The 17,418-nt window shown below is 36.3% G+C and overlaps 2 protein-coding genes across 5 annotated transcripts in view; one reads left to right on the top strand and one right to left on the bottom strand.

The window, feature by feature from the left end:
* The window catches only part of SAV1 (salvador family WW domain containing protein 1), a 33,708-nt gene extending 30,569 nt beyond the window's left edge, over positions 1 to 3,139 (top strand). Inside the window, exon 5 of the mRNA XM_017506747.2 lies at positions 2,594 to 3,139. Coding sequence (XP_017362236.1) covers positions 2,594 to 2,795 — 202 coding nt within the window. The 3' untranslated portion in view covers positions 2,796 to 3,139. The remainder of the gene's footprint in view (positions 1 to 2,593) is intronic.
* Positions 3,140 to 5,324: 2,185 nt separating this feature from the next.
* ATL1 (atlastin GTPase 1) overlaps positions 5,325 to 17,418 on the bottom strand; it is a 101,662-nt gene continuing 89,568 nt past the window's right edge. For 3 of the 4 annotated variants that reach the window (XM_037730773.1, XM_017506745.2, XM_037730772.1), the window contains 6 exons: positions 16,359 to 16,486; positions 15,204 to 15,260; positions 14,195 to 14,266; positions 9,472 to 9,903; positions 7,971 to 7,985; positions 5,325 to 5,770 (listed from right to left, as the gene is read on the bottom strand). In XM_037730773.1, the coding sequence (XP_037586701.1) occupies positions 5,660 to 5,770; positions 7,971 to 7,985; positions 9,472 to 9,903; positions 14,195 to 14,266; positions 15,204 to 15,260; positions 16,359 to 16,486 (815 nt within the window). In that variant the 3' untranslated portion in view covers positions 5,325 to 5,659. The remainder of the gene's footprint in view (positions 5,771 to 7,970; positions 7,986 to 9,471; positions 9,904 to 14,194; positions 14,267 to 15,203; positions 15,261 to 16,358; positions 16,487 to 17,418) is intronic. The other variant, XM_017506746.2, reaches the window with a different exon arrangement.

The following is a 17,418-nucleotide window of genomic DNA, read 5'->3' as shown; positions in this document are numbered from 1 at the left end:
TCTGAATGATTTACCTGTTTATAAATGACTTAATGTTAAACTTGGGGAAGCAGATTTCTTCGCTAGTTAGGAAGGAAAGAATGGGAGTTCATCCTTTTCAGAAAAAGCAGGCACACTTAGGTGATTATAGGCAGAAGCGTAGTAACTATATAGAAGCAACAGAGGGAAGAAGTTGGAATGGAAATCTTATTTCCATTCCATGTTTTGCAGTTTTTTCACATCTGTACTCTTCTTAGAGGGTACTTTCTTCCCCCAAAAGGATTTTCTCTAATCTGAGTTTGTTGCTTCTACCCATAATGGTACTCTTGATGCTGAATGCTGATTGGCAAGTAAGAAACTTGGCCAGGTTTGGTGGTGCATCTGTAATCCCAGCTACTTGACAGGCCGAGTCCGGATTGCTTGAACCTAGGAGTTCTGGGCTGTGGTGTACTATGCCAGTCGGATGTCCGTACTGTTTGGCATCAATATGGTGACCTCCCAGGAGCAGGGATCACCAGGTTGCCTAAGGAGAGACGAACTGGCCCAGGTTTGAAATGGAGCAGGTTAATACTACTGTGCTGATCAGTAGTGGTATTGTGCCTGTGATTAGCCACTGTACTTCTACCTGGGAAACATAGGACATCTCCATATCTACAAAATTAAAAAAAAAGACAGTTTTGTGTCTGAGTGTTCCTGACAGTATCACTCTAATTTATGTTCACAAGTAGTTGGAGTTTCCCACTAAAAAGAAAAGAGCTTCCTACCAAAGAAATCTGTATCTATTAATAAATTTGCAGCTCTCAACTGAGTAAAATTGAGAGTCTAATGAAATATATTTACCTTCCAGTTTTTACATGTTGTTATTGACATTTCTGTTACATATGCTTAAGTAGGACAGAAACACGTCAAAATGCCAAGTACAGTGGCTCACACTAACTGCTCAGTATGTTTTCTGTCTCCTTTTTTTTTTCTCCTTTTTTTAAAATCAGAACTCTTGAGCCAGTGTCTCCCTTTTTAAAAAACCTCATTTAAAAATATTAGATAGTCCTTTTGAAAGAAAATGGTATAATAAATATCAAAGAACCACTGGGTAGAAAATATTATAAATGATCATTAAAAATAATACTAGAGTCGGCCGGGCGCAGTGGCTCAAGCCTGTAATCCCAGCACTTTGGGAGGCCGAGGCGGGCAGATCACGAGGTCAAGAGATTGAGACCATCCTGGCCAACATGGTAAAACCCCGTCTGTACTAAAATTACAAAAAAATTAGCTGGGCATGGTGGTGTGCGCCTGTAGGCCGAGGTAGGAGAATTGCTTGAACCCAGGAGGTGGAGGGTGCAGTGAGCCGAGATTGCGCCACTGCATTCCAGCCTGGTGCCTGGCGACAGAGTGAGACTCTGTCTCAAAAAAAAATACTACTACTACTACTAGAGTTTGCAATCAAAGCTTCCTATTATATCTGCTATGCAATATGATTTGAGAGGATAACTTCAGGTACAACATGCCTTTCCCTAATTCAAGTTCTTTAGTATTAGTGGATATTAACATTCAAATCCACTACTTTGAAGCATGTTGGCCCAAGTTCTTTGCCTTTCTGAACTTTTATTCACTAAACACTTTTGCAAGAGGTAAAGAGCCTCTTTAGATTTTGGTGTTTTTCATCTTTAACATGAGAATATGAATTAGAGTGCTGTCTTTATCATATACTACTGAAATGGGACTGTGTAGGCAACTACTAAACTACTAAAGGTACTACTGCTAAGCAGCGATCTACTTACCACTGAGAGACTAATGGTCTTCCACAATACATTTGGGAATCCTTCACCACACTGTGAAGCCTTCTATAGTCTGCTTATTCTCTCATTTTAAAAACAGTTTATTCTTTCCTTCTTGAGTTTTCCTGTTGTACTCAGCCTCAAGAGTACTTAGAGGCCACAAATGATGCTTCCTCTTCATTTCTTCTTCTGTTTTGTTCCTTGTTTGCTATTGTGAATAGCATTCCTCAGAAAGATCCATCAACATGAATGATGCAAATGACCACCCATTTTTGTGCATTATCATTTACAAGCACAGTGTGGTCTAAAGTATTCTTAAGTTCCTGACAAATAACTTTTGATGAACTTATAAATAGCACAAAATATGTTCTTCAGAAATTACAGAAACACTGTAGTGTGAAATCTGTGTTGATAGTTGTCTAGTGTTAATATTAGAATAATTGGTAATTTAAAGAAATAGATATTCTTTAAGTTAAATTGAAATGAAGTAATATTAGCAGCTTTCTCCTTTCCCTAAAAAAAAAATTATATGTAAATAGCAGTTAATAACTTAGTTTTTTAAAAAAACTGATGTATTTATTTTTAGAAATGGGGTCTTGCTATGTTGCCCAGGCTGGCCTCAAACTCTTAAGCATAGCAATCCTCCCACATCATCCTCCCAAGTAGCTAGGACTATACGTGCCACCACTGTGCCCAGCTACTCAGTTATTTTTAATTAGAGCTTATGGTTTGTTTAGTTATAAATAAAGTTGACATTTTAAAAAACAGACTAGTTTCTTGCTAGAAATACATGTTTACGTATGTGTTGTGAACATATATATGCTTGTGTTTTAAAACAGATATGACCACATTCTGAAGTGGGAACTCTTCCAGCTGGCTGACCTGGATACATACCAGGGAATGCTAAAGTTGCTCTTCATGAAAGAATTGGAGCAGATTGTTAAGATGTATGAAGCATACAGACAAGCTCTTCTTACAGAGTTGGAAAACCGAAAGCAGAGACAGCAGTGGTATGCCCAACAACATGGAAAAAATTTTTGAGCTGATTTTTTAAAAATAAAATTTAAGTTTTATAAGAGCTTTAAAATATTTTCACAGATAGAAAATAGCAAACAAGTACTTTGGTTAATAAACACAGCTTCCTTTGTGGAAATTATAAAATTCTAACTTTACATGTATTTTGTTATTAGAAATTTTCTTTTAGTGAACAAGAAAAATTAGTCTATAATTTTAAGAGCCAATATGGCAAACACTTTCAAGTGCTATATATTAGGAAACTGCTTTGGTATTCTTGATGGAAAAAATGCAGCAGGAAATGTCATTATGAACAGACTTTAAATAGGAAATTATCACTTGTTAACTTCTTATAGCAGTAGTACCTTTCTGGAAGGGATGGTTTAAATATTACCATGAGGTAGTTTAAATATAAAATAGGACTTGAAACCTTATTGTGATAAATATTTATATATGATGTATGTTTGTCTTCCCTCCTCCAAAGTAAGGGACCCAACTGGGGGAAGTGGTGGCTCATACCTGTAATCCCAGCACTTTGGGAAGCCGAGGTGGATGGATCTCTTGAGCACACCAGTTTGAGACCAGCCTGGGCAACATGGTGAAACCCCATCTCTACAAAAAATAAAAAAAAAATTAGCTAGGTATGATGGTGTGTTCCTGTAGTCTCAGCTGCATGGGAGGCTGAGGTCAGAGGCTGGCTTGAGCCCAGGAGGCAGAGGTTGCAGGGTCAAGATTGTACCACTTGCACCGCAGCCTGGGTGGGAGAGCCAGACCTTGTCTCAAAAAATAAGAAATAAAGAAATAAAAACAAAGTAAGGAACCCTTTTAAAGCATGTTGAGAAAATACTTTTTATTATGAATGGGTGATGGGCATTTTAATCTTTCAAGAGTACATATAAGCATAAGTACTTAGCCTGTTTGACGAAGGTGTGTGAAACTCAAAGTTGCTAACATCAACTTCCATATTTTCAGCCAGGGCTGTTACTGCATTTAGCATGGCTCTGATGAGACAGTGGAGAGTTCCTGACAGCATAGCATACTGCCTTCTGACAGACTGGGTTGAGCTACCAAAAATGATAATCAGGGATTCAAAAAAAATTGGTTGTTAAATCGATTTTATATTATTACTTTTTAATCTTCTAAGTATTTGTCACAGGACTTTAAAACCATATATTTCCTTTGTAATTTTTCTCCCCTTTTGGATTAATAATTGTTAAAACACTTTTCATAATTAGTGCTGTATATTTGATTGCATACAAATTGGTGATTAATCTAAACTATAACTATAAATCTCTAGAATTCTGTGAATTTCAACATTATTTGAAGTAGTTCTTCAGTTATATATACATGTGTTGTAAATATGTAAATACACTTTTAGCTTAGGAAGTCTTTCAGAATACAAACTACTCCCAGTTATCAGTGAGTTTGAATTGTTGATGAAATGTTAAGAGTGTTAAGTGTTTGCTTTTATATAACAAGTTTATTAAATATATTTTTGTGGAAACTAAATGCTTGGTTTTTGAGTCCGTGTTTTAGCCATAGTGCCGTATTTCATTTTTGTGTTCAAAAGGCCATAGACAAAGGAATCAATATACTTGAAAGGGGTAATGAAAGGGATATTGTAAAACATAAGTATGGCCAGTGGAATTTTATCATTGGGAAAAGGTAATTTGCTGAACTTGTGATCAGACTTTTCTAAGGTATAAGTTTATATATCTTAAGGACTCACACACTCCTCTATCTTAATTGTTCTTTCCTGTCACTTATTAAGGTGTAGCCATTTCTGTGAAGTTACTCTGTTTTGGACCTCCTAGATAAATATTACTTTTTTCATTAACACTTTTTTACTTCCCTAAGAAGTCTGTTCAGTGACGCCACTAGAGATTTTAGTAATTAAGAACTAGTCTTTAGAAGTTACTCTGTTTTGGACCTCCTAGATAAATATTACTTTTTTCATTAACACTTTTTTACTTCCCTAAGAAGTCTGTTCAGTGACGCCACTAGAGATTTTAGTAATTAAGAACTAGTAGTTACCTATAAGAATTAGTACATGTTTTGTAAAATAGAAACTTAAGTTTGTAATGATGTCAACATTAAAATGCATAAAATGCATCTTCAGTCTAAAAAGATAAACCTCATCATTCTATATCAACACTTCTCATTTTCAAATTCTGTAAGCATTTGTTTTTAATCTTAGGAACCAGAGTAAATTTTAATAATAGTTCACATATTAAAAGAATAAACCTATGAAGAATACATTCTTTGTGTACCAAATGAAAAAATATATAATGCAGTGAAACTCACACATACAAAGTGATTTTTTGTGCATTTTTTATCAAGAGGTTTTATATTCTATTAAATCATGTAAAAGCAATATATAGTTTTTGATAAAGCAACTGAAAAACTCTTAAATGTGCTTAAAAATAAGACTGTCGTATATATAAGATGATACAGATTAAATCAAGCCTACTGAGTTCTGATGGTATGCTTTAACAAATGGCTATGTGAAATAATTTAAAATTTTTTCTGTAGAAATTAAATGAGCATATCCAAACATGGAATATCACATAATTTAATTATGACCCAGTGGTAGAATTTAGTAAATTCAAGCAGAACACATGTACTGTTATCATAAATAGACAAATACTTTATAACAGCATTTTTGAAGAAAAATCAGGAAATTGTACATGTTAACAAAATAGTATAACCATGCATACATAAATCTGCTTATTAAAACACTGAAGTAAAAGAACTAATCCAGTTTGCAGTCTTCAAAGGTGTTTAGTATTTTACTCTGTTCTGATGGAAGCACTTTGAATGTTTGCATGGAGACATAAAACTGAATATTTAATTGATAATTGGTCATGCACCTGTACTTCTTAAAATTTGGATTACATTTTTTTCTTTTCTGATTGTTCAGTAGATTCCGCCTTTGGTGTAGGAAAAGCTTGATGATACAGATGTCTGTGGGTTGCTGCTGCACTGTAAAGCTTGTACAAAGCCTAGAATAAAAGCATCACGATTATAAAACATAGTTATCGAATGCACAGATGTAAAATTTTTTCCTCTTCAGTTTGTACTGTATAAAATTTAGCATGTTGAATTGAAATCTTTTTTCATCAGTATATAAACGAATATCTTAAAACTTAAAAGAATTTTCAACTCCTCAATGTGTACAGTAACACTTTTGTGTGTTGACCTTTGTGGTAAATGTTTTATTCTCAGACTCTGCTTCCTTTTACCTTGCATACCTCTTGGAGCGGAGAGCTGCTACTGTGCCCCAGGGGTGTGCTGAGAATTCGAATTGTGAATATTAGCAGTTTTAAATGAATTGTAAGACCTCATAACTTCTGATTGCCAGTTAACTATTATACATATGTAGTCCACTTGCTTTCTGGGCTTCCAATGTTTTCCTGAGTGGGACCAATTTTATTCTCCATCATTTACTGATACAGTCATACAGCTAAGCACATATGGTGACCTTCCCCCAGCACACTAGGATTCTTCACTTTATATGCTCTTGCCTTGTTTCCATGACTTAGCTAATATTTTACAAACCTTATTCAAAAATATTACCTCAGCAAGCTTTCCTCATTTAAAACAACCTCTTATTCTCTGTGGCCTTTTAATGGCATTTGAATCATAGGAATGTCTGTGTATTGTATATTGCTTTATATAAGTGTTCATAAATAATCTTTGTTTCCTGCCCGCCTCAGCTAGTGTCTAAGATTTCATCCCCTCCTCTGACTTTCACATACCTAATAGTCGTTAAAAACAACTTGTCTGAATTAATTCTGGAGTTTATAAAGAGTCTTTGAATATTTTTAAAAGCTGGATGAAAGCTGGAGATCCATTAAATAGTAATCTGTTCCCAGGAAATTCCATTAATTTTTATCATTTGTGAATCTGTATAGCTACTTTCTTTTGATTTTCTTTTTTTTTTTTTTTTTTTTTTTTAGTTGGAGTCTCATTCTGTCACCCAGGCTGGCGTGCAGTGGCATGATCTTGGCACACTGCAGCCTCCACCTCCCAGGTTCAAGCTGTTCTGCCTCAGCCCCTGCTAGTGGCTGGGACTACAGGCAGCCTCCACCACACCAGGCTAATTTTTTGTATTTTTAGTAGAGAGAGAAATTCACCATGTTGGCCAGGCTCGTCTTGAATACCTGACCTCAAGTGATCCTCCTGCCTCAGCCTCTCAAATTGCTGGGATTACAGGCGTAAGCCACTGTGCCTGGCCTTGATTTTCTTAAGACATTAAGTCTGAATGGTACCATCTTCAAATCTATAAATATATGTTGGTGCAACATAGTTTCATCTTCCATTATATTCTGATTCTAAGGCATTCAATTTAATTCTAATTCTCTTTTATTTTTTTCTTAAGCTTTTACAAAGTTGAAATTTGATTTTGCTTTTTTAATAAACTTGCTTATTAAATTTTACATAAAATAACTTCTTAGTGACTTGTATTTGGTTCAAAGACATAATCCAGTTATATGCCACAGTAGAAACTAAGGAAATAATTATGTGTGATGTCGGTAGTTGTTCAAGATCAGCTTTGCTTCCTGAAGATAATGACTCTAAATGATTCCAGAGTAATAATTTTTCTTAGTGTAACAGATGATTACTTCGTGGGTGCCTTGAGTCTTTTCTGAGATAAGTGGCGTTGTTGCCCATGTGCAGTAGGAGAAATGAACACTAATTTACAGGTCAGGCCTGAGGCCTGCCAAGAAAGTTAGAATACGTACTGGCCTGGGCCCTGCTTGAAGTGGTATGCATTACTGTCAGTCAAAAGCCAAAGTTAAAAATGACTTCTAAAGCGACATTTAAATACCCTCCAGTAGTTATATTTCCTCAAGTTCATAACTGCTTGCTTTACTCTGCAGTAGAGCAGAGTCCACCATTTCAGAGCTTAAGAATTTTAAAATTTTCTACACACTCAGGAAACAAATGCTCATCATAATCAATTCTTAACGTTTTTTTTTTTTGTGTGTGTGTGTAGATCAAATCATACATGATGTCTAGAATAAGTTAAATATTTTAAGACCATGTTAAAAATTCACAATTACAAATTTAACTGTCAGAAGTCACCAAAGATTGTTCTAGTCTACATAAACACATCTTGTAATAGCTAGTCAGTTTATAAAATAAGAATATCATAATGTTTACAAATACATAGCTCTGAATTTTAAAAATTTAACTTACCTCATTTGTACTTCCCTGTGGCAAAGGCAGATTAAAAAGAAAAAAGAAAAGTATATATCCCGCTTTATTAACGGCATTATAATATTCAACTTTGCTTACAATATTTGTGAGCATTTAAGAACAGAATAAATACTCCTGCAGATTTTTCCATTTAGATGACATATTTTATCAGAATCTTTGAAGAACTCAATTCTGTATTCCTCATAGTTTTTAGCATAACATATTATAGGAGGGTTTTGACATTGACCTCAAGTAACCCCTCTTAAATCTTTTGTGGTTGAGGGACTATTTGAGACAGTGGCTCAGAGGATCCAGTTTTTACTTCATTTCCCATTGTGCTACCCCGAGTTTATCTCAGCTAGATCCTTCAAAGGCATGTGTTACAATTATGTTATAAAGCGTATATATAAGTTTTTTTTTTTTTTTTTTGAGATGGAATGCAATGGCACGGTCTCAGCTCACCGCAAACTCCACCTCTTGGGTTCAAGTGATTCTCCTGCTTCAGCTTCCTGAATAGTTGGGACTACAGGCATGCGCCACCATGCCCTGCTAATTTTTGTATTTTTAGTAAAGACAGGGTTTCTCCATGTTAGTCAGTCTGGTCTCAAACTCCCAACCTCAGGTGATTCGCCCTCCTTGGCCTCCCAAAGTGCTGGGATTATAGGCGTGAGCCACCACTCCCTGCCATAAGAATGTTCTTAATCTGGGAAGAACTGTAGCTATTACCTGCTGCCTACAGGTACAGAGACAATCTGAAGTACTTTTTACTTCAAAAGAGAATGATAAATGACTACTTACGATAGTGGTTCATATTAGCTCCTAACAGAGCTAATGCTAATCAAATCATAGGTTGTGAATATAAGATAATGTTAACACGTCATAATTAGCTAAATAAAAGCTGTTTTTTCATATAACTTTTAACAGATTTAACATTTTTAGAATAATAAAAAGTAAGCCGGATGACTCATGCCTGTAATCCCAGCACTTTGGCAGGCTGAGGCGGGCAGATTGCTTGAGGTCAGGAGTTTGGGACCAGCCTGGCCAACAGGGGAAACGCCATATCCACAAAGAATACAACATAGTAGCCGGGGATGGTGGCATGCACATGTAGTCCCATCTACTTGAGAGGCTGAGGCATAAGAATCGCTTGAGCCTAGGAGGTGGAGGTTACAGTGAGCTGAGATCACACAACCATCCTTGGCCAGACATCTAGCCTGGATGACAGAGCAAGATGCTGTCTCAAAAAAAAAAAAGTAAAAGCACCACTAAATTGATGTATTTTTTTAAAAACGCTGAAATGTTAATTTTAAAGCAGTTGTGTAGGACTTCACATATTACACAGCATTATATAGTTGTTTGTATCTGGGCCGGTCATAGCATTCTTGATAACAGGCCCAGTTCATGTTGATCTGTGCTATTTCCAACATCTAATGCAGTGGCTGGCACATGAATGACATTCAAATGTGTGCTGAATTTAGTTGTGAATTAAAAGTGTTCTTACCTGGTCCCACAGAGCTGCAGCCACCTGGTCTATTACAGCTCCCAGCTCTCGGTATTCTCCAGAGTACCGGATATATGCCCAGGTGCACAGGGTGATAAGGGTCAGTCCCATTATCATATTGCATAGGCTAGCTATGATGTCCAAACCAATGAATCCAGTCACACCAGCAATCACATATGTGATAAAGATGACTACAAACAGTGTGGCTGGGGTACGAGCTGCATGGAAGATATTTTTGCTATCATTGTGCTTGATATACTGGATATAAAGTTCATCTATTTCACTCTCCAACTGCTGCAGGTAACGCCGGCTAAATTCTTCCCCACCCATCTTCTTCACCCCTCGGAATAGCTTCACAGATTCTTCCTTAAGTTGCAGGTGTTTGGTCTGCAAATCATTGGGGGCCAGAAATGGTTTGTCACCACCACAAATCTGTATCAGATAGAGAAATATTTGTTTATGCAGTGCAGAGTAAAATTAGCAACTATATCAAAATTTTTCACTTAGCTAGTTGAGTTTGTTAGAATACATTAATAATCAGGAGTCGGCATATATGTTTTGTCAGCCCACATCTTTCCACCCTCTGTATCCATGAGGCATGACTTTAAATGGGACTGGTATTTTATAGGCGGCTTAAAGTCATTTAAATTTTTTCTCTTTTTGATGTGGAAAATAATATCACTTAATCAAAGTCCTTCAAGATGAAAAGACATGAGTGACACAATATGAAGTGCAAACTGAGTTCATTTACAGAATGAATCCAAATCTAAGGAAACTACATTTATCCAGATTCTAGGAAATCTAACTACACTGAAGTCATTTTAACCAATGTAGTTTAATAAACAATGATCAATGCTATAAAGCTCTCAAAGTAAAACTGTGAAATACATTCTTTAGCAGTTTTACTGACTTTTGTTTGAATGGAGTCCATTGAGTATTTTTTCCCAGAGACTAAATAGGAGTATATTAAATGTTCTTGAGTTGCGTTTTCAACTTTTTGAAAAGTTAGAAGGGTAATCTCAGTTAACCATACCATTCACTTTGGTTACAGGCGTATCTCACAACATAACACGTGTTTGGTTCCAGACCACCGCAATAAAGCGAGTCACATGATTTTTTTTATTTCCTGATGCATATAAAAGTTATGTTTACATTATATGGCAGTCTATTAAAGTGTGCAATAGCACGTCTAAAACCATGTACATAATTTAAAAATACTTTATTGCTAAAAACTGCTAAGGCTTATGTGAGCCTTCAGCACATCAATCTTTGCTGGTGGAGGCTCTTGCCTCAATGTTGATGGCTGCTGACTGATTGGGGTGATGCTGCTGAAGGTTGAGGTGGCTGTGGCAATTTCTTAAAGTAAGATAACAGTAGTTTGCCATATTGATGGACTCTCCCTTTCATCAAGATTTCTCTGTACTCTGAGATGCTGTTTGACAGCATTTTACTCACAGTAGAACTTTAAAAATTGGAGTCAATCCTCTCAAACCCTGCCAATGCCTTATCTAAGTTTATTTAATATTTTAAAGCCCTGGAAAGGGTAGGGGGAAGGAGATGAAGAGAGGTTGATTAATGGGTACAAATATACAGTTAGAAGAAGTAAGACAGTGTTCAATAGCTCTGTAGGGTGACTGTAATGAACAGTAATCTATTGTACATTTCAAAATAAAAGAATAATTCGAATGTTCCTAGCATAAGGAAATATTTAAGGGCATAAATATCGTACTTACCCTGATTTGATCTTTATACATTATATGGATGTATCAATTTATCATACATACTCCAAAAAATATGTACATCTATTAGGTATCAATAAAAAATATTCTAAACCCTTTGTTGTCATTTCAACAATGTTCATAGCATCTTCACTAGGAGTAGATTCCATCTCCAGAAACCACTGTCTTTGCTCGTCCATAGGACGCAACTCCTTATCCATTAAATGAGATTACACAATTCAGTCACATCTTCAGGCTCCACTTTTAAGTTCTCTTGCTGTTTCCACCACACCTGCAGTTCTTTCCTCTACTGAAGTCTTGAACCCCTCTCAGTCATCCAGGAGGGTTGGTATAAACTTTTTCCACACTCTTGTCGACGTTCATATTTTTGCCTTCTATAAATCACAGATTCTCTTAATGGCATCTAGAATGGTGAATCTTTCCCGGAAGGTTTTCAATTTACTTTGCCCAGATCCATCAGAAGAATCACTATCTATGGCAGCTATAGTCTTACAAAATGTATTTATTATTAACATTTGAAAGTCAAAATTACTCCCTGATCCCTGGGCCACAGAATGGATATTGTGTTAGCAGGCATGAAAACATTTCCTTAAATACATCTCCATCAGTGCTCTTTGGTGAATAAATACATTGCCAATGAGCAGTAATATTTTGAAAGGAACCTTTTTCTGAGTAGTAGTTCTCAACGGTGGGCTTAAAATATTCAGTAAACCATGCTGTAAACAGCTGTGCTGTTACCTAGGCTTTGTTGTTCCATTAATAGAGCACAAACGAGAGTAGATTTAGCATGATTCTTAAGTACCCTAGAATTTGGGGAATGGTAAATGAGCACTGGGTTCAACTAAAAGTCACCAGCCATAAGAACGTCAGCCTGTTCTTCCAATCTTTGAAGCCAGGAACTGACTTCTCTCTAGCTGACAAAGTCCTGGATGGCATCTTCCAATAGAAGGCTACTTTATCTACATTGAAAATCTCTGTTTAGTGTAGCCACCTTCATTAACGCTCTCAGGTAGATCTTCTGGATAACTTGCCACAGTTTCTACATCAAGACTTGCTACTTCAGCTTGCACTTTATGTTACAGAGATGGCTTCTTAAACCTCACGAACCAAAAACCTCTGCTGGCTTCCAATTTTTCTTCTGCACCTTTACCACCTCTTTCAGCCTTCACAGAATTGAGCAGAGTTAGGGCCTTGCTCTGGATTAGGCTTTGGCTTAAGGGCATGTTGTGGCTGGTTTAATTTTCTATCCAAGCCACTAAAGCTTTCTCCATGTCAGCAAAAAAGCTGTTTCACTTTTTTATAATCTGTGTGTTCACTGGTGTAGCACCTTTTTTTTTTTTTTTTTTTTTGAGACAGAGTCCTACTCTGTTGCCCAGGCTGGAGTGCAGTGGTGCAATCTTGGCTCACTGCAACCTCTGCCTCCTGGGTTTAAGCCATTCTCCAGTCTCAGCCTCCCGAGTAACTGGGACTATGGACGCGTGCCACCATGCCTGGCTGATTTTTGTATTTTTAGTAGAGATGGGTTTCACCATGTTGGCTAGGCTGGTCTCTAACACCTGACCTCATGTGAGCCACCCACCTCAGCCTCCCAAAGTGCTGGGATTACAGGTGTGAGCCACTATGCCCAGCCTAGAGTATAATTTTTGATTTCCTTTAAAAACTTATCCTTTGCATCCACAGCCTGGCTGTTTGGTGCAAAGGCCTAGCTTTTGTCTTGTCTCAGCTTTTCATATGCTTTCCTCACTAAGATTAGTCATTTCTAGCTTTTGATTTAAAGTGAGAGATGTGGCTCTTTGAACTTCAACACTTAGAGGCCACTGTAGGGTTATTAATTGGCCTAATTCCAATATTTGTTGTGCCTCAGGTAAAAGAAAGGACTACAGAGTGGGAGGGATGGGGGAACTGCTGGTTGCTGGAGCAGTCAGAAAACACATTTATCAATTAAGGTCACCATCTTATATCGGCACAGTTCATGGCACTCTGAAACAATTACAATAGTAACATCAGCAATCACTGACCACAGGTCACTATAAAGATACAATAATAATGAAAACGTTTGAAAAATTGTGAAAATTACCAAAATGTGACACAGACATGGAGTGAGCACATGCTGCTGGAGAAAGGGCATCAACAGATTTGCTCCACACAGGGTTGCCAGCAACCTTCAATTTGTAAGAAGTGTAATATAGTGAAGCTCAATAAAAAGAGGTATGCCTGCATTTGAGATTTAACTATATCAAGAACACCTTCATTCTGATTGTCCTTATGTTATAAATAACACCGCTCTACACAGGGGTGCCAGCAACCTTCAATTTTTAACAAGTGTTATAAAGTGAAGCTCAATAAAATGAGGTATGCCTGCATTTGAAATTTAACTGTATCAAGAATACTTTCATTCTGATTGTCCTTATCTTAACACCACTCCATATACTACATTTGCATGGATTCTAAGACTTCAATTTTGATGCAATTTTAATTTCATAACATTTTTAAGACGAAAAAATATCTATCACAGTTAATATACACAATAATTATTAGATCCATCTTAATTTGGAGTGTTAAAATGAGGAAATGTAATAAATAGAAATGTTGGTTCTTAAGATTTTTTTTTTCCTAAAAGGGTTTATCTTTAAGAGAAATAACGAAATTGTGGAATATTAGGAGGTATAGTGGCAAGAGTACCACATGCTATTTTAGCTACTAGATTTTATAAATAGTGGAAAGACCTGGCACCCCCCAAATATGTGAATACGGATATACTACAGAGAGAGACAATTCATTTAAAATGCCTTTAAAATTGCACACACATAATGTTTTTAAAAATATTTCAGGAATATAATAAATAGACATGTGATTGAGGAAAACAGTCAAAACTACCTAATTGCATGTGTGTACAGTGTAACATGGAAGAAAAACAAGAATGAATTGCATGAAGAATACTGCTTTTGTTTAAGACAGCATTTAAAATATTATTTAATTCTTACCTCTTCCATTTTTTTGTTGTATGTGTCCTTGGCAGTTGCCACGGCTGCTAAATTGTTAGCTTCTGCTGTGGCCTTTGGACAAAGTACAAAATATGATGTAAAATGCAGTTCATATTTATTAAATTTCCACAGGCAGTTCACATTTCAGAGCATCATGTGCAAGAAATGTGCAAGAAACCAAAGTCATCAAAATAATTTAAAACTGTTACAATATTTCTACTACATTTTAAAAATTAGTAAAAAAGGTTCAAAAAGGAATAAACCAGATTTTTACTGAATATAAAATAGTCCTAAAATGAATTTTCATTTGGAAGAGTTTTCCTCTCAAAAAATATTTTTTAGCCTGTCATTAAATGCTGGGAAGAAAAAAAATCTATAAACTCAAACTCATGGGGAATAATATACAGTATATTTTATAAATACTAATACAAATTTATCTAAGGACTGCTGCTGATAGGAGAGTGTAACACTGATAACAAAAAGGAACCATTAAGAACTTTAAATATATATAAGGAAACTAGTTTCTCCCTTTTAAAAATTTTATTGACTTCTTTTTTAGGTATGAGATTTCACTATGTTGCCCAGGCTGGACTCAAACTCAAGCAATCCTCCTGTCTCAGCCTCCTGAGTAGCTGTGTCTACAGGCACATGCCACCGTGCCTGTCTCCTTTAAAAAAAATGTTTGTGGAGACCAGTTGTTTAAAACTTGGACCTGCTTTTCTACTGTGTGTTACATGTGTAAATCAAACTCATAGAGTAAGACTGTTTTCTAAACAAATTTAGTGCAAAGAGAGTGAAAACCCTTTGGTAAAAAGTGTTTGTATCTCAACACAAGTGAGGCTGCATATGTTATGAGAAAACTGTTTAGATGAACACATAAATAGGTAAAGTTATTAGGCAAATAATCTTCCAATCAGTCTGACTAATATTGTTATTTGGTAATTTCTGACAGCCAGAAATCTTAGCCTTAGTGACATGTCTTAAAACATGACCCCTGATTAATAAATACCTGTAACATGGATTTGGGATGTGGTAATTCTTCACCTTGATAGATCTTTATATAAGCCTAAAAAAGGAAAAGAAAAAGATTCATATTCAAGCAATTCAATACGATATTTCCTCTAATTCTATGAAATTGTATTCTAAGGTCTTGACATTTCAAAAAATATTTTCAGGAACTTAGAACTATTTTATCTTTCTCAAACTTAAATTCTCTTTTTCACTTAGTTCATGTTGTTTCTGTTTCCTGAAATGCCTTTTTCAAACATCTCCATCTGCCAATTTGTCCCTTCTTAAAGGCTCAACTCAATGACACTCCTTTAAAATGTTCTTAGAACCCTCTGCTGAGAGTAACCACCCTTTTTCAGTTACCCGCAGGAATCTATAACCTGCTGATGTCATAAGCTTTACTGAACAGACCTGTCTGAGGGTTCTGAATCTCCTACCAAATTGAAAGCACCTCCACAGTGTTACATGCAGTAAAAATTCATATTTTAGATAAATATGTCATTTTTTGCTGACAATCATGAAGGTAAATAGATCATACAGAAGGTATATGATAGCATTTTAAACGACCAAACATGAATTTTAAAAATTGATATTTTAGTCCTGGGAGCATCAGTCCACAGTTGGGTTGGTAACTGACATCCTCCAGAATATATATGGGTTAGTAAAAAGTATTCAGTGCTATCTAAACAGATAAATGCAAATTTAAAAGAATTCCACTTCACATTGGCCCTTGGTGCAGAGAGTAAGAAATGGGGAAGAATTTTCTTCAGTAGGAAGGTATAATCCCCTTGGGGAAAATCTTCAGAATTAGGAAGGTAAAATTTAGAATAGATCATGGACCCTGGGAAATACCCAATCACCCCCAAAAGACTTTTCCAACTCTTACATTCATATTTCAAAATACAGTTCAGTTCCCTGAAGAGTAAAGGGGACCATAAAGTTACCTTTATGTGGTTTCCTCAAAAGAATGATTTCAGAAAGTAAGCTTTCTGAGAGGTTTTGAAAAAGCTTTTTAAAAGGGATTTTAAAAATCTTTTTTATAGATTCCTCATACCTTTGCTCCCCTAGTACAGGGTCTATAATTTTTTATAGAAATTACGATCCAATATACGTCAAATCTAAGTACTCACAGATACTATAGAAATGAGAGTGATACCTTGAAGTACTCCACCAGACCCCGGCAGGTAATTTTATTTCCATTGATCTCTTTAATATCTAGGCTTTCAGGACTGAGTAGCCAAGGAATCAGTATTTTCAAGTTTTTGATGAATTCATCGTCTATTTCTACAAGTAAAAGATAATCCATTATTATTTTTGGAATCCTAAGCAGTCCTCCCTGCTACAGAATAAACCATCCTTTGGTCTCCCCCATTTCCTCCCCAGTGGGAGGAAACTCCCTTTCCCATCACTTAAGCAACTCCTAAAACCTGCTCTTCTCACAGTGACTGATTCTCCTTGCCCAAATTTCCACTCCCGATTTATATGTATCTTGTCTTCCACCTATAAATTAGCTTTCTTGACATTATAAGTTAGCTTGCTTGATTTTACATGTATGCTTTGTATGTAGCCCATTCATATAACCAGTTCATGTTTTAAGTCTTGTTTGTGGTTTTATACATATAGGCTCAAAACTCGGTGAGGCTGTGGTATCGGGACTGAAGAGTTCAAAAAGATAGTGATGATGAAGCGACCCCTAGTGGTGGAACTCAGCAACACAAAATACAACGATAAGAAAAGGCCACTTACGCAGATGAGAGGTGGCCTGAGTTATGCACCTGTCATGTTTGATATAATTGATTACACATAAACCAAGTTGTACCAGTAGGCTAAAGCTTAACATTACAGTCTTAGCAAAGTAATATAGACAGCAGATCACCAGAGAAGTCTTCTGAACACAGTGATAATTTCTTAAATTGTTATTTCAAATACATGGAAAAATTGGGGCCAGGTGCAGTGGCTCATGCCTATAATGCCGGCACTTTGGGAGGCCAAGATAGGTGGATCATTTGATGTCAGGAGTTTGAGAACAGCCTGGCCAACATGGTGAAATCCTGTCTCTACTAAAATACAGAAATTAGCTGGACATTGTGGCATACACCTGTAGTCCCAGCTACTTGGGAGGCTGAAGCAGGAGAATCACTTGAACCTAGAGGCAGAGGTTGCAGTGAGCCGAGATTGCACCACCACGCTCCAGCCTATGCACCACAGCAAAACTC

The sequence above is a fragment of the Cebus imitator genome, unplaced genomic scaffold (assembly GCF_001604975.1).
Source record: "Cebus imitator isolate Cc_AM_T3 unplaced genomic scaffold, Cebus_imitator-1.0 Scaffold358, whole genome shotgun sequence".
Lineage (NCBI taxonomy): Eukaryota > Metazoa > Chordata > Mammalia > Primates > Cebidae > Cebus > Cebus imitator.
The sequence above is the reverse complement of the archived record's forward strand: the minus strand, read 5'-3'. Positions and strand labels throughout refer to the sequence as shown.